The sequence below is a fragment of the Carettochelys insculpta genome, chromosome 3 (assembly GCF_033958435.1).
Source record: "Carettochelys insculpta isolate YL-2023 chromosome 3, ASM3395843v1, whole genome shotgun sequence".
NCBI classification, from domain to species: Eukaryota; Metazoa; Chordata; order Testudines; family Carettochelyidae; genus Carettochelys; species Carettochelys insculpta.
The window spans coordinates 172,530,924-172,546,569 of record NC_134139.1 but is presented as its reverse complement, the minus strand read 5'-3'; the positions used below and the strand labels follow the sequence as shown (position 1 = coordinate 172,546,569).

General features: G+C 39.9%; 1 protein-coding gene across 3 annotated transcripts in view; it reads right to left on the bottom strand.

The window, feature by feature from the left end:
• The window catches only part of SNTG2 (syntrophin gamma 2), a 329,137-nt gene that overhangs the window by 119,279 nt on the left and 194,212 nt on the right, over positions 1 to 15,646 (bottom strand). For all 3 annotated transcript variants that reach the window (XM_074988929.1, XM_074988931.1, XM_074988930.1), the window contains exon 9: positions 8,742 to 8,869. In XM_074988929.1, coding sequence (XP_074845030.1) covers positions 8,742 to 8,869 — 128 coding nt within the window. The remainder of the gene's footprint in view (positions 1 to 8,741; positions 8,870 to 15,646) is intronic.

The window sequence follows — 15,646 nt, the reverse complement described above, 5'->3', positions numbered from 1 at the left end:
AACAGCATGAACAATAACCAGAACTTAACAGGCAGCCTATTCATATCATACAAATCCATTCACTCTGAGTTGTACCTATCCTAGCATGTGTGTGCCAGGACTACAAAGTCAGTAATTGAAAACAAATGTTTCAGTTTCTGACACTAATGGGAAGGTTGGAAGGTGGGAAAGAGCCAAAAAGAGTACCAAGGGAGATCCCATCTGCCTTGTGAAGAAGTATTACTGCTAAAAGCAGGAACCCAGCCCATGCAGAATCTTTAGAGAAGACAGTTTTTGCTTGTTGGAATACCTTTCAGTATATAGCTAGCAAAACTTTGCACTGACTGGGTGAGGGACAAAATCCCCTAGTACATTTCTTATCTATAATTTCAATTATTCTCAGATAGTGCTTCCTACAAACACAATTTGGAATCCTAACCTTTGTAGCTAATTTAAATCTTCTCTTAGCTGTATTAAACTCTATAGTGTTGAAAAAAAAAGAATAAAAAGTGACTTATTTTATTAAAATAAGTCAATAAGAGTCAAGATAAACATAGAGAAGAGGTTTGGTGAAAAACATGGAACCATGTTATCGCATGACTTTTCTGAGTATTGGGTAGTATTACACTTTAACAACCAAATAGGAAGGTGCCACCTGGTGATACAAATGAACAATGAAAAGATCAGCTTTCCTGTTAAAACTATGGAAGATAAATACTAAGCTATTTACTATTTAGGAGAGAACCAAAATGACATTTCTAACCCAATACCACTAAAATTGCACTTGAATCTTGCTCAGCAGACAGACTAAACAGATGCTGGGTGGTGGTAATAATAATAATAATAATAATAATAATAACAACAATAATAAAAAATACCAAACTTTTCTATAGCACTTTTTCATCTGTATCTCTCAAAGTCTCCACAAGGAAGGTAAATATCGTTATCCTCATTATCATTGTTAAAGACAGGTTAATCCAAGGCACAGAAAGGGGAAGTGACTTATCCAAGGAAGTGAGTGCTATAGCCAGGAATAGAATCTGTATCTTCTGAATGTAGTCCAGTGCACTATCCGCTAGGTAACTCTGCTTTTCTCATGGTAGATGACTGTGCCAGTGTAAAATATATCTGAGACAACCAGAAGTCAGTGAAGGACAGCATAGTGTTATAATCAATAATGTCAATACACTGACAAGATATTCTTTATAAGACAGTATAAAGGAACAGCAAAGATGAAGTTTCATAAAGTTTATAACCTTATGGCAAACAATCTTGGTTTTGCTCTGATATCTGTCTGAAATTCTAGAAGAAAGATTATTTACAGAAAGACAGAGAAAAAGCTGAAAGTACACCATAGTGTAAAGAATCATGGTCAAAAAATAAGATCAGTGAGTTCATTTAAAGTTGCTATAACAGTCAAATACAAAGAATAACTGGATTGACCTCTGCCCTGTTTATGACAGTTTGTATAGCAAAGCAAATTCACAAGCAAGAAATAGAATATCTGAAAGACCTGTAAGACATATAAGATGTGACTTCTTACATTGCCTCCCAGTCTTTTCTTACTACTTCAGTGCAAATAACATGTTCAGAGTACAAAGCACTTTTTTCTCATCCCTGAGAGAAGATGTAAAGAATATTAAAAAAAAAAATAGCAATTTTTTCAAACCAGCATCAAACCAACAAGCACAATTAAATTACGGCTAATCTCTTAAACTGCATATTAATTATCAAAGATCTTAAAATGCCCTACAGGGAAATAATTTGAAAATGCTGGCTAATTGGCTTTTTCCCCCTAGTTTATAAAATATTTCTTCATATTATTATATTTTACTTTCAGCATGCATTTATTGGTGAGTATTTTCAAAATATTTTTATATGGGAGGCTAACCTTGGACTGTGTTTCCTCCACAAGCAATAAATTATTTAAAATTTCTTGTATTATAATGGCATGTGTGTATATTCACACATACGTGTTTTAACAAAATGTCTCATAAAATGTGTTTACAATGTAAAATTGCATGCAGTGATGTTAAAGAAGCATAATTTAGGTCACAGAGTCAAGCCCTTGAAAGTAATGCCCAGTCAACCCGTTAGTTTACTCCTTTTGCTTTAAGATATATTTAAATCAATGATCACATGCTATCCGGATTCAAGATCGCTCTAAAAAAACCTGTCATCACTGGCTTTCTCTTTTCACAGCCAGCTTTAAAATGTGTCCCCCTCCTAACCACAGTACCAGAACTGGTGATACTTTGTGCCAGAAGGGAAAAGAAATGTCTTGGCGTCTGTAAATTTTGCATCTCCCTTCCCTCCTCTTGATCTTGAAGAGGCAAAAGGGGGGAATGTGGACACTATTGTGACTGATTTGGAGTATGTGTGACAGAATTGCTGGGTCCTTCAGCAAGATGGTGGGGAATAGCTTTTTTCTGGAAGGTGTGGAACCTTGGGCGTAATGGGTAGGGCCACACCCCCTTGCAGCCCTTAAAGTGCGTTACACTGTGCTCCAGAGGCATTTAAAGGGCTCAGGGACTAGGCTGCCATTTCTGCTGCAGTAGTCATGGCTGTAGCTGGGAATCCTGGGCCCTTTGGTATTGCCAGGCCCTTGACCAACTGCCCCCTTTGCCCTCCCCATCAGCGGGCCTGGAACTGAGACCCTGACAAGCCTATGCTACACTGCTACATTGGCACAGTTGCACCGATGCAACTGCAGCACTGTAGTGCCTCTGGTGAAAAGACGTCATGCTGTTGTGAGACCACAGTCCAATCTGCATAATTATTCAACCTCAGCAAGAATCAGAAGTTGTGGTAGTAGAATAGTGTCTACCCCTGACAGGCTGCGTCTATGCTAGTAAGTTCCTTTGGAAAATCTGGCCATTTTTCGAAAGAACAAGTAGAGTGTCTACTTGCAAAATGAGCTCTTGCAATCTGAAATCAAAAGAACATGGCTCCTCTGCCTGAGGCCACTCACGGATCAGGAAAAGCTCCTTCTTTCAAAACCTTCTTTGGAGAAAAAGCATGTTTAGACACTACACAGGCCCGATTTTCGAAAGAACAGTCCTCATGCAGCCGAATTATTCAGTCTCTGACTCGTTCCATTGAAAGCGGGGGGGCTGCATGGACGCTCTCTATCGAAAGAGTGGATTGACTTTGATATCCACTTTTTTCTGTGTGGACGTGCTCTTTCAAAGGAAGGTTTTTTTTGGAAGAGATCTTCCAAAGAACTTCTTTCAAAAGATTGCTGTAGCGTCGATGAAGTCACACTGTGACAGAGTGGAGAGCTGGATAAATGCACAGCTCATAGGGAACACTGGTGTAGACCTGCCTTCAGTGTCAAAATTCAGCAAGTTGCAGTACTACAAAGTGTGAGGAAACTGGGACTGGTCATGTCAAAGCAGGACAGATTTGCTTAATGGTGGCAGGCCTCTCTTTCTTTATGAGGCAGGGAGTTGTCTCAGGAGAAGAGAATTTCAATTCACAGGGCGATGTTCTGTTATTGAAGTTCCACTGTAAAGTGATATCCCATTGGTTCAGGATTGGAATGGTTTTGTCCACAGAGGAGCTTAGAATAAAAGCACAATAAATATTACCAGTGACATTAAAATGCATAAAGGGTACAGAGGCCTATCAGGAAGGATAATTCAGTGGTATAAATGTGAAACCTATTTCTGTTTATATCTTTGTTTTGGGATCAAGAAAACAAGTCACAAGAGTTGGTGACTGTATGAGTGGGCAAAATATTGTGCACTTGGCCCTTTGGTAGGTGGCCATTTCCTCCTGGAAATTCACATCTGGGCCTCTGCAGTGAGGCAGCTCTGAACTGGTTTATGGATGGAGTGGCACTCTCTGGAGTCAGCACGTCTCTCTTACATTCAGTAGCTTGGGAAAAGTCCCATGAACAGATCAGAATACACTTGGGAGAACATAATTTGGAGGTTAGTGAGGGGCTGCAGCTAAAAATTAAGACTAAGAGGTTTAGGGTAGAACAAGGTCTTCTTCTAAGAGTAATTATAACCTAGCCTATGATGGGAACAACAGAAGATCTGGCCAGGGAGTCACTGGATCTTCAGATGGTACATCCCTCAGATGGGGGAGTGGATATAATTGTGGCTGATATTAGGGAAGGAATTAGGAATCTGGCCACCTGATAAAGATGAAGGTGAGAAAGTCAATCAAATAAATTTTTCATGCCCCTGAGGGAAGGTGCTCAGTGCAGAAACACAAGTCATGGTGGAAGGTAATAAACTGAAATTGTAAGCTGATTAGAAAAAGGCAGAGAATAGTGTTAGAACGCAAAATCTGGCACAGCAAGATGATGACCCACAATTCCCCATTCTCTTAGCCCTCATATGAGGGGAGGAGAATGGAGTTCCAGCAGTGGTGTTAGGGCCAGGTGGTAAAGGGAACAACAAGCTTTCACCAGAGGAAGCCTGCTATGATGCAAGTCCTCTAGGAAGCACAGAGATGCCACACTTTCTGTACATTTTCCATGGAGTTTTTGGGTTTCTTTTGACACAGAAACAGAGCTGCCCTGGACAGGGCACATCACAGTCTCTGGATGCAGAGCAGAAAAAAGGTTGGTTACTTGATTTTTCTATACATAGTTTTGTTCATAATATATATAAAAAAATGACATCTCTCAGCCCTCTATGAGATACCATAGCAAGGGTGAAATGCACTGGATGAAAGATCACCTGATTGCTTCCACAAGTGTTATTTAAAATCATTGTGGCCTTATGAAACCACATTTCGCTTGTCTGATATTTCTTGATGTACCCATGACTGGTGTTGTTATCTTCGAATACATTTAAGATAGTCATATATGGTGGACAAGTTTGAAATAAACAAATAGTATCAGGAGGTATTGACTTACAGTGCATTGTAAGCAGGGACAAAGGGAGCTGAATTTTTGAGGAACAGCAAGTTTTTAAACTAGTTATAGGCTCGAAAAGGGAAAGGGATTCTACACATGAAAATGAAAAATGTCAATATATTGTAAAGAGCCAAGTAAGATGCACATGCTACTGCTGTCATCAGGATAGAGTCAACTCGATTGTGTCTACACTAGACATAGCAGTCAACCACTCTCATGATCATGAGGGTTAGCCAGCAGCCTGGGAGTAAAAGGGTTAACCTCCTTAGCCAGGTGGGGTTGGCCTATAGGAATGTAGGTAAAAATTGCATTTTGGCTCCTCCATCTTCTGTTCTCTGGGTTTTTTTTTCTTCTTCTTTCCAGCCATGAGGGAGAGAGAGAGACAGAATATCTCCCTCCAAAACCAGGCCCCCCAGTCTTCTGTATGTAGTGTAAAGTTTAGATAAGTCCGTTAGGCTTTATTGTTTTATGGTCTGGGAAGTGGGATCTGATGTCTGTGTACTTTTTAGAAATGTTCTTTTACTGTCCTTGGAATTAAGTTCTAGGCCCATGGTGGAGACTCCCCATGTGTTTTACTTTGTGACTCTTCCATCTAGTCATGAAGCTTTCAACACACATATTGTTGTAATAATAAAAGTTCTTTCTTTTTCTTTTTATTAACTGGGTATTGGTTAATGTTTGTGTCCTGGTTTTTATTTTTGGGGCTGAGATTTCCCAAGTAGTCTCTCCCTGGTTTCCTTATTATTACTTGGGTGGTGGCAGCGAATTTTATCCCCAAAATCTAAGGTTTTTAGGATTTTGGGGGGAAGTTTATACCAAAGCCTGGTAGATAGGGCTTTGGAGGTACTTTTGCTGGCCCTCACTTCTGCATTTATCTTGCTAGAGTGGGGAAGAAGCCATGACAACCACAGATAAGCAATTTTAGCTATGCCAATTGCATAGCTAAAATCGACTTTTCAGCAGTCGACTACAATGTCTGTCTACACAGAGGAAGGTCGACAGGAATGTTTCTTCCATTGATCTTTCTTAATCCTTGCTGCTTGCAAGGAGTCCTGGGGTCAACCTTGATTGTGGAAAGTGCCATTTAGCACATGCGTGAAACAAAACCCTGGAAGATTGACCCACTCGTGGTCGATCTTCTGTGATAGTATAGACCCAGCCTTAGAGCAGTTCATGTATGTCATACGCCACTTACCACTAGCAGACATTCTCCTTAAACTCAAGTGATTGGTATCTGTGTTCTGCAGCAAATTATCTGAGACCTCTCTCTACTGTATGTATTTCCATATGGTCATTGCGTGCACATATGAGTACAGTGTTATTATATATTCTTTTTTGAACAGGATGGGCACAGGAAACATTTTTGTATGTATTCCACTATTTAAATTCAGTGAATGAATTGGAATATCTTTTAAAACAATTTAAATAGTATTAATTTTAAACTCTGAACTAGCTAGTTGACAATAGAAAATGAATTTCCTAGAGGCAACATGATTCCCCTATTAGGAGCTATCTTAGCACAATACTCTTGAAAGGGTTCACCACCAATTATTTTTTGACAGGTTTCTTTCTTTTTTTTTTTTTTTTGCCTTAAGCCCCATCTTCTGGTTTGTATCCAACCATACACACGTTGGGCAATTAGCCATTTTTGAAAACAAGATTTTTTTTTTGTGGGAAATGTTAGGGGTGATTGCATGCCTGTGATTTTTCATATAAATAATAGTTTTCTAGTCAATTTGGAAAATAAGGCAGGTTCTGAGTCAAAAAAAAAGTGTGTGTGGTAGGGAAAATAGCCTCCTTACCTCTTTTATATAAGACAGTGTTTTATATTTTGCATAAGTCTAAAGCCTTCTTTACAACAGCTCTTTTCCTTTAGGCAACTGTTAAAACTTTAACAGCATTTAAAAAGTAAGAGAAAAGCAGCCTTGTTATGCACTCTTTTACATAAGCTGTTTCCCCTTTTATGTTACCATGTGTATGTCAGTGTGTTTTACATAAAGATCTCTTTTTATTTTTTTCCCCTTTAGGCAACACTTTAGAAAACTGACTTAAAAACCCTGATGCATTTGGTTTTGTTTGTTTGTTTGTTTACATCAGCTAAACAATAGCTTCCCTGCCTGCCCTTTGTACTTTTCATCTGAAAGCTGTTCGTGTCCACCCAGCATGATGGGGCCCCAGCTCCACTGCAAACCCAAGTGCAAAGATAGTAAAATTAATTGTGAACAATGCATAAAACCTGCTCTGAGTGATACCACCAAAGGGCCTGGGGCTGGAGATTGTCAGGGGCAGGGTAGTTAAGCCCTGGAATAAATTGACTTTAGGGCTTGTAACCTTGTAACTGATTTTTTTAAAAGCAGGTGAGACAAACTCCCCTTAGAGATGGTCTAGATAATACTTAGCACTACCTGGAGGGCAGGAGACTGAACTAGAACATCTTTTGAGGTCCCTTCCAATCCTATGATTCCGTGATCCCATAAGAAGTGCATATAGGTGGATATGGACTCAGCAGGCAGGGAAACTGCAAAAACAGGGTACGGAAACCTCTCAGAATACGTAGTAATGAATCCTATCAAGTGTATATTACTAGCCCTTATTTTTCCTCTCTACTTCGTTACTTCCAACTCAAAAAGTTAGTAAAATTCTTATTTTCCCCCAAATGGCTGACCACATCAAATGAGCACATGATTAGATATGGAACTGGAGGGCAGGATGCAAGGTGAAAAGGGATATGGAAACCTTTCAAAAAGATATGGTTTTCAATCACATCAAAAGCATTACTACTTACTTTTATTTCTCTTTTTAACTTTTTCATTGCCTTCAACAGTACTGCTAAGCATGTTATAAATCTCAAGAGAAAACAGACAGCATGGTTTTGCATAATAATATACATATATGTAATATTATTAATATTAACATTACTATTAATATTATTAATATTATTATATGTATAATATGTATATTATATATAATATATATAACAATATCCTCACCAGCCACTACAAATCAAACCAGTGGCTCTAGGCCTGGAACCAGCCCTTGCAACGGTCCTCTCTACCAATTCCGCTCACATATCTACACCAGTGATATCATCACAGGACCTAACATCAACCACACCATCAGGGGCTCCTTTACGTGCACATCTACTAATATAATATATGCCATCATGTGTCAGCAATGCCCCATTGCAATTTACATTGGCCAAACTGGACGGTCTCTATGTAAAAGAATAAATGGACATAAATCAGACATCAGGAATGGTAATGTACAGAAGCCTGTAGGGGAACACTTCAGTCTCCCTGGACACTTAGCAGATTTAAGGTTGGCAGTCCTGAAACAAAGAAATTTCAAAAATCAAATGGAGAGAGACATCTCTGAGCTGCAATTTATTTGCAAATTTGACTCAATTGACCAAGGATTAAACTGATACTGGGAGTGGCTCTCAGTTTACAAAAACAGCTTCTCTGCCCTGGGTGTTAATATCTCCCCATTAGACTCAGACAATGGCTCATATCCCCCCGGTCTGATCTGACTTGTTTTTTCCTCTTTTGATAGGTACTATTTGATAATGGGACATTTTCACCTTGCTGAATGGTCCTCCCTTTTTCTGGGACCCCAATCTTTAAACACCCCTCTGAAACCACCTCCCCACTCATGCATCTGATGAAGCAGGTCTTTGCCCATGAAAGTTTATGCTCCAAAATATCTGTTAGTTTATAAGGTGCCACAAGATTTCTTGTTGTTCTTGAAGCTACAAACTAACTCGGCTACCTCTCTGATATAATAATATAATGAGCTAAAATTTTCATCCGTTCAGTCAAAGAACTCTTCCAAGGCAACCCCTTCACAGCAACACTAAGTGTAGTTAGTTAACCATTTTCAAATTACAAACCTTAATTTGTCTGTTCCAGCTTTGTATCTTGAGATTCGAGCCATCGACAGAGGAACTGACAGCGTGTCTAGCCAGCGCTTCTCATATTTTGGTTCATTAGCTATCGGTGAGGAAGGTGATGATGGAGCCTGTGGGGAATAAATGAGAATCTGTAAGAACAGTTTATTAGATAATACAGTGAAGAAAGCATAGAAATGCACCTGGGGCTGTGTGTCTTTAAGAACTAGCAACATATAGCAATATAATTGTTTAACAAAGAGAATTTAAGAAAAACAAACAGAATATCTTAGTGCTATAGTATGTTTTGATTGTATTATTTGTGTGATGTTTAATTCCTTCATGTTTTAATTAAAAACTAATGCCCACTTCTAAATGACAATAAAAGTATGTTAAATTTCATGTCAGTGTTTTACTCTTACATCTCCTAGCCCTCTCCTTGCAAATACCCTCTGGTTACAATGTAAACTCACTCCATGATAGAACCTTATTTTCAATGTATTTGTACTTTCTGTCAAATATCTATAAACAATTTTCAATATCAAAACAGTGCCTATAATACATTGCTGAAGTCAGGAACACAGTTATCATGCAACAAATCATCCATGGGTTTTCTAGATTCTTACTGATATATTGTGACCAGAGCCATCCCATTAACAGGATGAATCAGGGCAGCCTCAACCACCCTATATTTGGGGTCAAGAGTGGCTGGGGATTATCTGGAGCCCTAGTATAGGGGGCGAACAGGGGTTTACCTCTCCCCCACACTCACCACGTTGGTGGGAGCTGAAGGAACCTGGCAGCTTTCTCTGCTCCACCCTCTCCCAGCCTGTTGTGCTCTGTTTCACTGCAGCAGGCCCCCTCAGTAATCCCCCTGGCTTGCCTGACTTGGGGGAAGGGGCTTTGAGCAAGAGGGCAGAGCAGGGACAGGATGGGTTTCAGCAGGGGCAGGGCCTCAGGGAAAAGGAGGACCAGGGTGGAGCACAGGTGGAGCAAAGTCAGGGAGAGGCCTGCAGCAGGTAGTGTTGCCCTGATCCCCAACACCTGGGGCACTGTGTGGGGAGTGGTGCCCCAGGGCCCATAACCCCCTCAGGGATAGCCTTGATTGTGACATTTGCCCATGCCATCTTTCACCCACAGACGTGAAAATACAGATCAAATAGAATCACAGAAAGGAAGAAACCTCAAGAGGTCATTAAGTCCAGTCCCCTGTACTTATGGCAGCACCAAGCACCATTTGGACCATCCCGACAGGTGTTTAACCTGCTCTTAAAAATCTCCAACCATGGAGATTCCACAACTGCCCTAGGCAGTTTATTCCTATGATTAACCATCCTCACAGTTAGGAAGCTTTTCCTAATATCCAACCTAAACTTCCTTTGCTGCGATTTACACCCATTCCGTCTTATCCAATCATCAGAAGTTAAGGAGAATATATTTTTCCTCTGGTAATAACCTTTTAGGTACTTGAATGCTGTGATCATGTCCCACCTCAGCCTTCTCTTTTCCAGACTAAACAACCCCAATTCTTTCAATCTTCTGGAATAGGTCATGTTTTCTAGACTTTAATCAATACTGCACTTGAGGGCTAATCAATACAGAGTAGAGTGAAATAAATACTCCTCCAGTCTTACGTATAACACTCTTGTTAATACATCCCAGAATGATGAGGTTTGTTTGTTTGTTTGTTTGTTTGTTTGTTTGTTTGTTCCAACCACATAACACTGTTGACTCATGTTTAGCTTGTGGTCCATTATTACCCTGAGATCTCTTTGTGCAGTATTCCTTCCTAGAGTGTCTTTTCCCATTTTGTACATGTGAAACTGATTGTTCCTTCCTAGAGTGGAGTACTTTTCATTTATCCTTATTGAATGTCACACTATTTAATTATAACCCTAATCTTCAAAGCATTTGCAACCTCTCCCAGTTTGGTATCATCCACAAAATTTATAATTGTATTTTCTAAGCCATTATCTAAATTGTTGATGGAGATATTGAAAGAACTGGCTGCAAAACTGATCCCTGAAGAACTCTACTTGTTATGCACAACTCTACTTGTAATGTAGATTGTTAACCATTGGTAATTACTCTCTGGGGCTGCTTCTACACATGCAGGAACTTCCGGAAGAACGGCACCCTCTTCCAGAAGATCCATGGAGCATCTACACATGCAAGGCCCTCTTCCAGAAGAAATCTGGAAGAAGGCACCCCATCTTCTGATTCTGTACTCCACTGCATGCGTAGACGTTCCCGGACTGCTTCTTCTGAAAGAAGTGGTCTGCCATGGCGGCGGCCCATCGAAAAGCAGGCCAGGTGACCCGAACAGGCCTCTATGATCTCCAGGTCCTGCAGCTTTTAAAGCTGCAAGGATCCGGAGACACTGCTGGCAGGAAGCTGAGTGTGTGAGACAGGCAGCATGTGCAGGGCTGTCTGCCACACTCCCCTGAGGCCCTGCAGGCATTTTCTCTTTCTGACAAAAAGGATCCACTGATCATAGGATACCAACAGAAGGGAGTATCTTCAGTGTTACAGCAGCAACATAAGATGAGTATCAAATACGTTCCAGATTTTTGAAGATCTAGGCTAGGTGATCTAAGTTATTGTTGCGCTACTGATATGTGGTGATAATTATGAGCACCATAGCACTCCAGAGAAAACCAAAAATTAAACAGGAGCAAAGTGCAGGTAAAAATGAATTAGATTAATATTTTTGGACACACGCTCAGCGACAACAGAGAGCAATCAAAGCTAAGAAAGAAAAGTTTTACCCTGACTCATGAGCATGTTAACAAATCTAATCCCTAATTTGTCACAATGAAAACCTTCATTTGGAATGCTGCCTGGAGATACTACAGAATGGAACAGGAATGATTGAAAAGAGAATAGATTTGGGGAATTAAATAAAGGCACAGAAGCACAGCCACTGAATACTTTGTGATTAACAAAAGGCCCAACATTTGAAGAGATATATGATCACATGATTTGTGAATTGGTCTTCTATAAAATGATGTTCTTGAGATACATGTTTCTGTAGCACTCACTAAAATACAATAGAACTGAGCTCAGACTGAAAAAGAAAAGATGGCAATTGCTTTTGGTTGTAAATGATTTCATGAACGTTTATGGACGGCAATCAGATGAAGTAGAAATAAATTAGAAGTTTTTGGAAACCACAGTTTGAAGCCCCACTAACTTTTCAGAAAATGATCACAAAAATTGCAAAAGTACTTAATAAATGAGAAATACAAAAATAACAAGGGGCTTCTTACAAAACACCTAAAAAGAGTGAAGGTTGTGTATCTAAGTTGTGTATATGGTCCCCATCACTATAATAGTGAATATTTTAAACTTTTGTTTATCCTAACAACACTATCCTGGAATAGAGTAGTACTATTTGAAAAAAGAGAAATGAGGTATGGGTAGGATAGGTCACTCACTGAAGGTCATATAGACAATTTGTGGCACAACAGGGAATTAAACCCAGATCTACCAATCCCAGGTTATTTATAGAAGAGCTTCACAAAGAAGATTTTGATTTTAATATGACTTGAGCAATGTCCATTTCTAAAATGAAATCAAGTAGGAAACAAAATGACATAGCCTGAGCATTAACAGTCCTAAGCATTCATTAGTTAGATGTCCCAAACAACAAATTAAAAAAATACCAACACACCTTACAAATCACGATTCTTTAAAAAAATACACTCATTTATTTATGTTTGCTTTTTTGGGCTTTGAGTTTTCACATTTTCAAGCTTTTCTCTACAATCAGCAAGGTTAGAATTTTTTTTTAAAAAGTTGTAGTCTCATGAAAGTACAGACACCCTAGGAGTCAAGGCTTTAAGAAGAACACCAATTACCAAGAGATCCCTGATAAAATTGCTGGAGTTAAAAACACTGCAATTAACAGCAGCTTTTAGATTATGAACTCTTAGGGGAAGGGAGCATCATTTATTCTTTGTGTACAATGCCTTGCGTGAGGGGGTTTGGCCCAAGTGGTACTGTAACATGCATGTTAAACAAAAATATTACTGCTACACTTTTTAGATAGTAATTTTAGATGATTATTTAATACTAAACCTACATATCCTTCAAGCATAAAAATGTACAGGGACCACTGTGATTCACAGGGGCCAAGAGAGCAGCTGGATCCCAAGCGAGGTGTATGAGGGAAGGCATGTCTCCATGCTCCCAAGGAGCAGGGCCTCAGCCAGAATGATTGGGATTGCACGGCGTTCTGTGAGGTATTTAAAGGAACTGTGGCTCTGGCTGATGTGCCCCTGTGGTAGTGGCAGCTGAGTCCCCTGAAACAGATGCAGAATCCCTCAGAATCCTCTTTCCTGTTGGTGATTTCTGTACTGAGGGATGAGCTCCACAGCCACATGTTCACATTTTAGAACCTCTGTCTTTTCTGTTTTCAATTTTTCAAACAAAATGATGGTCACTGCCCTACTGCACCCAGTGGCATAGTGTCATCTGGGACCAGCATGAACTAGTTATTGGTGGGGGAGGAAGGAGAGAGTTCTTTTGGCTATTTGTGGTATTTGGTCTCTATTGAATATGTGATGGTAAGGTTAGCTAGTTCTGAGGTAATGCAAGCGCAGTAGGAATTGAACTGGCAATGTTGATTCATATTTGCTGTACATCTTTTAGAACCACTGTACATCAGATGTATGTCTACACATAAGGCAGTGGAAAGTTGATCTACAATGCATGCCCTGCTAACATGGGCATAAATAGCAGTGTAGACTGCAGCGTTGCTTAGGTGAATAGAGTAGGAATAAACAACGAGAAGTCCTGTGGCACCTTATAGACTAACAAATTTATTGGAGCATAAGTTTTCATGGGCAAAGACGCACTTCATCAGATGTATGTAGGTATAGTACCCAACACTCCTGAGCCCTAAGGCGTATAACGTACAACCAAACCAGTGCCACCATAGCTATATAGGTATTGTTATCATACCTGCTGTTGGAGCCTTTTTTTACTACAATGAAATACTCCAGTAAGAGGGGATAGCGCTGCTATCAGTAAGAGTGAGAGACTCCCCATGGCCTCCCTAGCTGGCTCCTTTCACCTCTACATGAAGTATGTAGTGAGTATAGCTACATCCTGCCTTTCAGTGCAGTTTTTAGCTATATGTCTATTACACATTCTTCCACAAGTGTAGACAAGGTCTTAGAATGATTTGGGGATATCTGTAGAAGCACTCCTGCAGAAAGATAGCCCCCAATTCAAACAGGCATCCATCTCTAGGAAAGTCTTAAGTGTGTACCCAGCTTTGAAGTCAATCGAACCTAAACACATACTTAAGTACTTTCTTGAACCAGGGCTAGAGATATGTAGCATGTCTTGGAGAACACTTTTCTTATATAATATGGATTCTGAAGACCTTGATTAAAGTAACAAATGAAAATCACTTCACTCAAAAGCCAATTTATGTATTCAATTCAGAACAGGTTGACCTCAGACTCTTTCATCATTTTCTTCAAAGAACTCATGGTTTTTACAAATATATTAATTGTTTAACCACATGAATTAAAGTTAAAAAAGTTAAGAAATTTCTAATGCCTCTGGATCAAAATAATGACAAAATGATGTAACCTTCAGCATTCCATTAACTTTCAGTACATTTTTACTAAGTGGTAAAAGGTTTGTCTAATCTGGCATACTGCAGTAAGGGGCTGGAGAGTGAAAAATTCTGGTTAACTAAGAGGGAGGGAGTCTGGGTAGAGGAAGGTTGTGGGTCTGGGAGTTGGGATGTGGAAGGAATGTTGGGGCAATGCCCATGAAGGTGTTGCCCCTGCAGCTCCCATTGTGTATGGTTTTCGGCCAAAACTAGGGGTGGGGCAGGAGCAGCACATGTATTCGGACCTCTGCCAGGAGCAGCAGGGAGAGCCAGCTGAGGTGAGTGCCCACCAGACCCACCATCCATAATCCCTGCCATCCTCCAAACCCCTGCGTTGAGTTCTGGAGTAGACATAAACTCCCGCCCAGAGCCTGTGACTTGCATTGTCTCCCATTTCCCAACTCCCAGCCCTACCCAACCTCCCACACTTTGAAACCCTTGTGGCCATTCCTGAACCAAGGAATGGCAGAGACATATCATCACTTCCGGGGCGCCGGATTTTTCCAGAGCTAACGGGCTGCCAACAAAGGGCTTTTTTGAAAAAAAGAACCATGTATATTTTCTGATTACAGCAGCCTCTGCTGGCAGCGCAATCCCGTGGAAGTATGCAAATGAGCAGTGTGACTATGCAAATGAGTGGCTATGCATTTTTGAGAACCCTCCTTTGCATCACGCAGCCAGCAGCATGGCTCCCTGTAGACGTAGCCTATATATTTAAGTGGCTTTTCCTGATATTGATTTGAAAAAAGGTGTTTATGTATCATGGCATTTACCTCCTGATATGCAGTTTTTATGTCAATTCCTGAAAAGTGAGGTTTTCTAGGAACTTGTCAAAAGCAATCTATTTTCTGATAAATATGGAAAAAACTATATGATTAAAATCGAGTATAATGTATAAATAAATGCAATATATAAATAAATACATTCACATATTTCTCCTGGCCGGGATGCCTAAAGGGTGCTAAAAATTAATGTGATATTCAAAGATGCTGAGTGTTCTGTTGCACATTTTACATGGTCCTCAGGAAAAGAGCTTTTCTCTATTGCAGAATAAAGTACCTATTGGGTACATTTTAAAGTCTGACTGTCCAAGTGCTGCTACAAGGCCTCTGAGGAAGTAAAGAGAGAGCCCATCCTGAAACATAGTATGATGTTCAAACTTAAATATGTTTATTTTATATCTTATTTGTTGACTCCTATTTTTAGCACTATAGATTGAATCACTTTAATGTGGTATTCTCTGATCTAGCAACATCTGTGGTCTGGCATGATTTTAGTT